The sequence below is a fragment of the Medicago truncatula genome, chromosome 7, assembly GCF_003473485.1.
Source record: "Medicago truncatula cultivar Jemalong A17 chromosome 7, MtrunA17r5.0-ANR, whole genome shotgun sequence".
Taxonomy (NCBI): domain Eukaryota; kingdom Viridiplantae; phylum Streptophyta; class Magnoliopsida; order Fabales; family Fabaceae; genus Medicago; species Medicago truncatula.
Window position 1 is genome coordinate 1,532,124 of NC_053048.1, and position 9,399 is coordinate 1,541,522.

The 9,399-nt window shown below is 32.1% G+C and overlaps 1 protein-coding gene across 1 annotated transcript; it reads right to left on the bottom strand.

The window, feature by feature from the left end:
- Positions 1-2,568: 2,568 nt before the first annotated feature.
- Positions 2,569-4,268, bottom strand: LOC25497437 (FBD-associated F-box protein At4g10400). Its single transcript, XM_024771568.2, has 4 exons — positions 3,591-4,268; positions 3,384-3,509; positions 2,986-3,285; positions 2,569-2,829 (listed from the first exon to the last, which is right to left on the bottom strand). The coding sequence occupies exons 1-3, from the start codon at positions 4,215-4,217 to the stop codon at positions 2,986-2,988; spliced, it is 1,053 nt and encodes a 350-aa protein (XP_024627336.1). The 5' UTR covers positions 4,218-4,268; the 3' UTR covers positions 2,569-2,829.
- Positions 4,269-9,399: the final 5,131 nt, after the last annotated feature.

The following is a 9,399-nucleotide window of genomic DNA, read 5'->3' on the forward strand; positions in this document are numbered from 1 at the left end:
AACACCCATAGGTGGGTTCTAAACTATAGGAACTCACCTCTAACATAACTTCTGGATTCTCTAATCCTCATTGACGCTTCAGCTTAGTTTCCCATGATCACTTCTGCCTTCATCTTTCCAAAACAGCTTATTCCTCAAAAACCTTGCCAAAACCCGTAAGCCAATTCCAGCATGAAAATCCAAACTCCAAATGCGTTTTCTGGATTCATTTCTATTCCGAATCACACAAATCTTAAATCCGAATTGAAGGGAATTGAATGAAGAATCTAAATCTCCAAGAATTATTTACTTTCAGGTTACACAGGAAAAGATACAAACGAAATTGTCCATACGAACTTAACACCCAAACATAGCTTCAAACTTTGCCTTTCTCTAAACATACGTACTCATATCTGTACCTAATTCCAGCTCAAAACCCAACCCTAGCTTCCAACATCCTTGTTGCTTCTTAGCTTCTGAACACCCACTAAGCCACGATCAGAGACAAAACAAGCATGCATGCACTCCTTAAAAGGAAGGAAGGAAAGGATTTAGACTTGAAATTATAGGTGAGTTTACATAAGGATTACAAAGGAAGGATTGTGTGTTGTTTTAAAGCTTGGTTGGAGAAAAAGATAGCTAAGTTAAGTATTTTGTTTAGATTTCTTATTTCTCCGTTGTTAGAACACTTCGTTTCTTTACAAAAACTGAAAGTTGTTCATATGGTTCTTTACACAAACTTTGTGATAGCTTGCATATCCCCCAAAAAAAAACATTATTTATGGAAAACGGTGAACAACAAAGCATGACAAAGACTCCATATCTCTGACACAATCGTTAGCAGTCACAATTGTAATTTTTTAAAGGCCACTTAGTACATGTTTGGGTTGGTGATGAATTTGGCGAAATCAAGGTGACACCGAACCGGAGAAACAAAGATCTGATAGAAAGGACGTGTTTGACTAACGAAGTTATATTTGAGGGACCGGAAATAATTTTTTAGAGTTATGGAACCAAAATAAACACAACAAATAAGTTAGGGGACCAAATGATCAATTAAGGCCAATAAAAATTATAATCTTTATGTTTTAGACTGGCATAAAAATGTTTATATTGCAATTCATGTATGGAAATACCAAGTTATATTTATATAAAATTAGTAGTAAAGATCAAGCACAACGTGTTTATAAAGGAAATACTATTTTTTTACGCAAAGGAAAACACTTTTCGTAAAATGGATAGATCTGAAATTTATTGAACAATCAAAATACAAAGAACAAAGTTTTCGGTGAACCCTCTCAGATTTCTTAATATAGTGAGCCTTTGAGGGTCACAGAACATATTTTTCTCTATTCATTTCAAACTTGGTAACTTGTCTCAATATTATTCATTTTTATTAGTTTATGGTTCAATCTCTAACTGATGCGTATAAAAACATATGATGGAAGATATCAACCACTCAAATGAATCTTAGTGATCTTGATGAATTAGTTTTGGTAGTTGTTCACTCGGATACATTGGTTTAATCACACAAAAAAAAAAAAAAAAAAAAAAAAAACTGAATCACCCAATTAAACCGAAAATTTGCAAATTTTCTAGTTAGTTTAACGCTATTTGAGTCGTAAATTTCAGCAAGTTGAATTTAACGGCTATTTAACCTAGGGAATATACAATTTGCTTGTTGGCTTAGGGTGTGGGAGTAAATGAATGCCGTTATAAGGAGGTCGAGGGATCAATCCTCACTCACTAACAAAAGTTTGGGATAGAGCAAAACTTTGGAATCAAATCAAATAACAAGTTGACTGATTTTCGATTAAAGATTTTCGATTAAACCAACCAGTTCAATCCTTTTTTTAAAACATTACTTCAAAGGATGTGATGTGATAAAACGATATATAGTAAAATAAATTACCTTAAATTCCGTGAATCAAATTAACCATAAAAAGTGCACATACCATTCACATTATTGTATAAGGAGCACTTGACCAAGAAAGAAACAAGTTTCTAAGGTTTTAGTGATGTGATGTGTTTGGAATATTTAAGAGAGAAATTCTTTTAGTGAATCCAGGTTCAGAAGGATGATTACACATTAGTATTTTGTCTTTCAACCGAGGCTAGTTGGTCAATCACCAACAGAAGACGCCTTAAAATTTCTAAAGCTGAAATAATGCAATGAATCTTACTTGCATAAGACAAAAGCCGCATCAAGAGTAAAAAAGATTAAGGCTCTGAAATTGATTCATTAGATAATAACTGTAACATAATAGTTACAAATGATTTGAAAAGGTGAATGATGCGATTATATACGGAAACCATTAGATCAAAGGTTAATGAATCACAATGTGCCTTCCGAGAAAAATGTTTTCTGTGACCCTCAAAGGCTTCCACAATGATGCAACTGTTCATGTTCGATTTTTTAATAGAGGTAACCAAGAGCTATTAACTACATCAGATTCAAACTGGCTAAATGAAGATAATGAATGTAATTTCTAAGTGATTCACATGGTCTATGTAGTTGTACGCATAGTTGACTCAGTTTATACACATAATTGTAACAAAAACATCGATGCAGTAATATTAGTAGCGTTAAATAAATGGATAACATAAGTATTTTCGAATACTTTGTGAATCTTAAAAGCAATGGTCAAAACACAAACTTACAATTACGTATAATATAAAGTTAGGAAAGAAATAAGTTTATTATAAAACAGAGTCTTAACCACCAAAAAGAAGAGACTGTTAGCACTGATCAGAGTTTTAGCATACTACAGGGTTATGCCAGTGCCATTAAAAGATTTAACTTCCTTTGAATTTCTGGGTATGATGCTCAGTTCTTGGTCTTTTTGCGCTCTGCATAAAAGAGATACAATTAGACGATAACGCCAGTAACACAATAAAAGGTGTAAATAATAGCACTAATGATTAAAGTGCTTGCTTTGTGTCTAGTAATTCAAATATAAAATTAATGAAACAACAGAGAGAATAGAGAAACTACTACTTGCTTACTTAATAATATTGTTCCAAATAAACCGAGAGTTTACATGTTGCAGACACCCTTGAACTTGAGAATAATTTTCCTTTTATTTTAGACAGATTCCAGCAGCACCCGACTGACATAGTTTCTAAAACTGCTGAGTTGTTCAGAATATATCTTGCTAACAAAATGTGCTGACGGAAGTCTGGAAATCCAATGTCCCGCAAAGTGCAAGTTGTAAGGTTTAATAAAAGGCAAGATGGAACAGATTTTGGAACGGACCAGTCTTGTTTACCATAACTTCCATCCCCCCTAATGCTGCCTCGGTTCTTCTGTCAATAATACAGACAAAATAAAACGATACATACATGTATGTTAAGAAAAGGAAGGAAAAAAAATCAAATATAATTGTTAAAATTAAGAAACAAACCTGATAAAGTTCAAGAGTTTGAAGCTTGGGGCAATCGTGGAGCATCTGCAGATCTATACTGTGACTATAGTTGAGCACCAAATGAGTCAAATTATTGAATGCAGGGAAGACGTAATGTAGATAACCCTACATTAAAAAAAAAAAACTCAGTTTCAAAAAATTGACAATATTAATTTTCAATGGCATGCATCATATCATGATATATACCTTGGATAGTTTTATGTGTAGAAACTCCACATTTGAAAGTGCTTTCATCCGAACCCCGCAATCACATTGAATAATATCTGCTCTATTCAACTTTGTTAAGGTTTTGCGGCATGCGTTGGAAAAGAGAAGAGAGACATAGGATATATCATATAGTTGAAGATCTTCAAGAACTGGACATCCCTCTAGAAGACAATCAAGATCTCCATATTGTTGAAACTCAATGTCTTTCAGATGTAGGGTTTTGAGTGAGGGTAATCTTATGAGATAATTACAAAACCCAGAACCCATAAAAAGTTCACTGAGCTTAAGAATAACAAGGGTTTCTCTAGTAAAGATAGTATTAGGAAATTCAGGGTATATTCTTTCCCAATTATGCATGTAATGATTACCAGCAGCTTGTCGCGAAACAACGTATTTGGATACCGTCACCGTTTTGGTTCCGACAAATTCGAGAGCTGGAACGAGACACCATAGATTCTTCCATCTCTTTGAAAGAACGGAAGTCACAAAGGCTTGTTTGGTGGGAAGAGGAGAGAGAATGTGAACTAGGATATCATCTGGTAAAATGCTGATCCTATCTACCTCCTCCTCCATAGCCTCCACCGCTGAAGTTTCCGGCTGAGACATTCTGTTACGACGGCAAGGTGTTCTTCATGATTAGGTTGACAGACAGGGTTAGGGTTGGAAGCGAATAGCTTTTAAAAGCAACAAGAATTAGGGTTTCGATAGGCAAGGTTTACACTTGAATTGGGTTGGGCCGTATTTCACCAAATCCAAATCCAAATCAATCAGTTGTCTTTAGAAAATTATTCATCTCTCGTTGAACTCTTTCAACATTACCCCTAACTTTCAATACAAAATAATAAATAACACATATAACAAATATATAATAGTAAATTCAAATATTTAAACAAAATGTAAGAAATTGTATATGTTCGATTTTTTTCCTTATCATTTGAAAAAGTGGAACAAACACAATTTTTTTTTTGTTAGCACACAATATATCGTGCAACAATCACGCTATGAATATATGTCCAATTATTTTCTTTTATCTTTAGAAAAAAGTGTAACAAACTAGATGATCAAGTATATGTCACTATAAATATAATCAAGAAAAGGAAAATTATCATTCATACACTGAGATAAAAAAATTTCAAATGAGCAATTAGAGAGTAAAATAGTGACTCTTAACATATTCATCCTCTTAAAGGTATGTCCCACTAACATGTGTGAGATACAATATTTATTCTTTTATCATTGATTATAGAATTATGTTGCCAAAACAAATTTTTGTTTCTCATTTCACTTATTCATGTTCTCGATCATTATCATCATAAAATCTTAAAAAACGAAAAATACTTTATTTTGAAATTATCATGGAATCATTAATATTTATTTTATTTAGTTTATTTCACAAACATATATAAAATCTCTAGTTCATACTATTTGGGACATTGATATTTGTCCATTTTTTAAAAGTTTAATGAATTCAATTTCACTATTGGATTTTTTCCCAAAAAAATCATATATGTTGTTCTACAATTTAATGATAAATAACTGAAATATTTGATTTTTGTCTAAAAAAAATCTCAAATTCATGCATTGTTAAAAAATTAAAATCTCATAGGATTTAATTTTTGGCAAAATACTTTTTTTGATCTTTTAAGTTTGACAAAAATATCGGGGTAGTTCTTTAAATTTGTTAAATTTTAAATAGGCCATTTAATTTTTTTTAAGTTTCTAACAGGTCCTTTAAGTTGTTAATTTAATGAATTTATTTGAGGTTTTTTAAGTTTTTAGCTTTTAAATAGGTCCTTAAAAGGGTAATAAGGACCTATTTGAAACATAAAAAACTTCAAGGACTATAACCTAATATTTCTATCAAACTTAAATAACCAAAAGAGGTATTTGGCCTTAATTTTTTTTAGCTGAAGCATGCATGAATTTTAATGTTGCTGGGAAACATAGACCATAGATATGACAGGTGTAATGGGACATAAACTATTATGTTGTGGTTTGTTTCTAAATATGTTGGATGTGAAAATTCTATTAGAAAATAATGCTGAAAAAATAGCATTCATACCCATAATTAAATTAAAAACAAATGAGAGATCGGGACTTCCTTCCTTTTGTGCATAGTAGAAAAAAGTTTTCTATTAGATTAAGTTTTGCTATTACGATAAATAAGTCCCAAGGGCAGACTCTTTTACGGTGGAGGAAGAGGTTGTTTGCGTGGGAGGAGGAGCAGATTGGGGAGCTTACTCTTTTACTTCAAAATGTTAATCTGCAAGTTAACAAAGATGATATGTGGCATTGGTCTTTGGAGAATTCCCGTGTTTATTTTGTTCGTAGTGCTTACCAGTTCTTGACGATTCAGCATCTTGATACATCTTCAGTGGCGTCGACATCGCTGTGGAATAAGGATATCTCATTGAAGGTAGTGCTTTTTGTTTGGCGCCTATTTCGAGATAGGTTACCTACAAAGGATAACTTATTTCGTCGTGGCGTTATTGATCATGATTCTCATATGTGTGCTTCTGGCTATGGCTTGATGAGTCAATAATGAGTCATTAGTTAGTGTCTTTTATTTAATAATATTTAAGTTTATTTTAATTAAATTTAATATGTATTTCCTTATAGAACTATTTTACTTCAATTGCAAGTTATTTTATTTTAGGAACAAATATTTGAAAGATGGAGTCTTGGAGCAAAAGAAAGGAGAATTGGAGCTTATTCATGCCAAAAGTATGAAGATCTCATACAAAAATATCTTGTGCAAGGATTCATGTCAAAAATATGAAGATCCCATACAAAAAAATCTTGTGCAAAGAATTAGAAGATCTTGTACAAAAATATAACAAGTGGCGCGCCCCATATTACCCTTTTGCTTCTTCGACAAAGCTTTCTATTTTAGTATTTCTGACCTAGAGCCCATGGTTTTTTGTGCAACACTTTAGTGATTTAATTCTTGGGGCTCAAGTCAATGTTAGACTATAAATAGAGCAGCCAACTAGTTTGTAAAACCATCTTTTGTTCTTGGAAGAAAAGTTCACCTTTATTTTATTGTTATTTACTTTTTATGTTCTTCTTCTTCTTCTTTTCTTCTATGTCTACAATGAACGTGAGTGAGTAGAATCTTCTTGTCTTTAGATTGTTGAATAATTTTAATGACATAATCCTAATCAAACCAAGCCTTGAACCCTAATTTTATGTCAACCTAATTTCTAATATATTTCACCGTTCTTATAATCAATAACAAATATTAATTAATGGATCGAAAGATGAAGTTTATTAGTTGTTATTGATTCATCACAAATATTAAGCGATGGATCGAAAGATGAAGTTTTAATCACTACCCCATTTATTCTCTCTAACAACACCTGAAAAACGTTGCCCGAACTACGTAAAATGTTGCCAAAGAGTATAGGGGACGTTTTTCAGGTGTCTCCTATACGAGCGTCGCCTATAGTCTAAGGGACGTTTTTTGTCACTCTTTGGGCACATTATTCATAATCGTCGCCTAAACTAAGGGAAAAAGGTGACGATTTTCCAAGAACACGTTACGCGACGTTTTTAAGAGTTGCCTTAGAATTAAACAATGACAACAGTTACAAACCGTCCCCATAGCTTATTGGCAGAATTTTTTTTTTTAAATATATATAATTATACACTAAAATTGTAACTTTTATTTTAAAGAGTGGCAATTATCAGACACTCCTCATCGGATCAAATATATTTTTGACAACCATTATCCAAACCAAAACCATGATATAAAGAATGATAATAAAAGTTATTAAAGCCATACTTATTTGTAGGTTGGAAAGATTTCCAATCCCACATGACATAGTGATACATTACAAACAAGTATAATTCGAGATATTACATCAAGTATTGCCTACAAAATAACTTTTGACAACAAAGTACATACAAAATATAATCATTAACATGGAAGTGGCAATCTTTACTTGATCAATCCTTTATTTATCAACATTAGAACCAAAGTGAAACTTTAACTCGTAAGTTCGTGCTTGATTCCACGATAAAAAAGCATCCTAAAGACCCAACCAAAATAATGTCTTTGATGAAACATGAAGAGTATGTAAAAATGAATATGCTATCATAATTTTTTTTACATAATAAGAAAAGTAAACTTAAAGAGCGAAACTTACAACTAGCATTGACATATCCAATTAGTACCATCATAGAACCTTAAACAAATATCAAGGAATAGAGGATCAATTAAACATCATACATTCATTCAATTTGTTGTTATTTTGTTCTTTTTTTTTCCTATAATCAGTATTCTTCTTTACATGCATAAGAAATTTGTAGTTTTCCAAATCTTATCTTCATAAGAGTAATTGAACATTTTTTAAATATATCTATTTTAGGGGACGTTTTCCAGAGGTTGTGAAAATATTTCTGGGAACAGTCAGAAAACGTTGCCTTAGCGACTTTTAGGCAACAATTTTTACGTGTTGCCTAAAAATGTGTTGCCAGAGACACCAAATGGTGTAGTGAATATTGAAACAGGTGAATATAGACAAGGATTGCGAAATATGAAGTGAATATAGACAAGGATTACAAAACATGAAAATAGTCTAGCAAACCTTGAGACAATAAAGTTTCGAGCTTCAAGGATTTCAATAGCAATCAACCATGAAAATATGCGTGGTTGCTAGAGAAAAACACTCACCAAGACCGAAAGGAGATGTGATGGGCTAAAGAGAAACTTGTCTTTAGAAAGAAGGTCTAACATAAAGTTCTAGATTTAAGTTTTGATTTGAGAAGAGTTTGTCACCATGACAGACCAATAATCGTTATTTTATTTAAATTTTATATACATGCAAACCAAAATATGTCGAGTTGATAAATTATTTCATTATATGCTTTGACAATAATTTGTAGATAAATTGATGTACAAATAATTTTTCATTAATATTTATAAATTTCAAAATTGTAATCAAAATTATATAAACAAACATAATGATATACACACACACTATAGAGTAGTAAAAGTCAGCTCAAAATGATAGAATACAATATATAAATCAACTGACTTATGCTTATGGAGAAAAAATATTTTATATTTTGTTTCCTTGAAAAATATTTCTTGCTATTTCCTCGATTTCAAAATAAACAACACTAGTTTATGTTAATTCCTCTAAAAAAAATTCACTCATATTTTCTTGCTATTGACAATAGAATTTTTTTAATATCCGCTTGGATCAAACTTTTACATGGCATGCATCGAAATAAATAAGATTAAAACAAAAATCAAATTGTTATGACATTTTTATTTTAGGCCCTTTCACTTTGACCTAAGTTATAAATATATAAAGGGAGAATCGAAGAACAAGGAAGACGGGAGAAGAAGGGTTAGTCGAAGAATAGAGAAGAACGGTGAATTGAAGTGCGAAATAGAAGAAGGGATGTCAACTCCAGATGCTCACAAACGAGCTCGAAGGCCCTAATGAAACCAAATGAATTGGGATACAACTGAGAGGGAGCCAATTTCATCCACTTTGAAGACTTCTTTCTGAAAATCTGAGAAAGGAAGTTAAAGCCCCATCTCTTTAAAGATGACCTTGTACATGGGAATCATATTATCCATATAGCGAGAGAAAATCCTGCTGCTAACGGTGGGGAGGCACACTTCTCAATCCTATCTGCCCACAATGCATCTAATTCTTTGACCATATTGAATCTGAAAGGGGGGGCATGAATTCTAGATTTAGATTCACCCTTCCTTTACCGATGAGTTCGAATATAATTTATCCAATTTGTAATGCCTTCATAGGCCTATTGC

Coding starts and splice junctions, on each gene's coding strand:
- LOC25497437 (XM_024771568.2), bottom strand. CDS start 4,217: ATGTCTCAGCCGGAAACTTCAGCGGTGGAGGCTATGGAGGAGGAGGTA. Junction 3,510..3,590: donor TACACATAAAACTATCCAAG/GTATATATCATG, acceptor TTTTTAATGTAG/GGTTATCTACATTACGTCTT. Junction 3,286..3,383: donor AAACTCTTGAACTTTATCAG/GTTTGTTTCTTA, acceptor TATTATTGACAG/AAGAACCGAGGCAGCATTAG.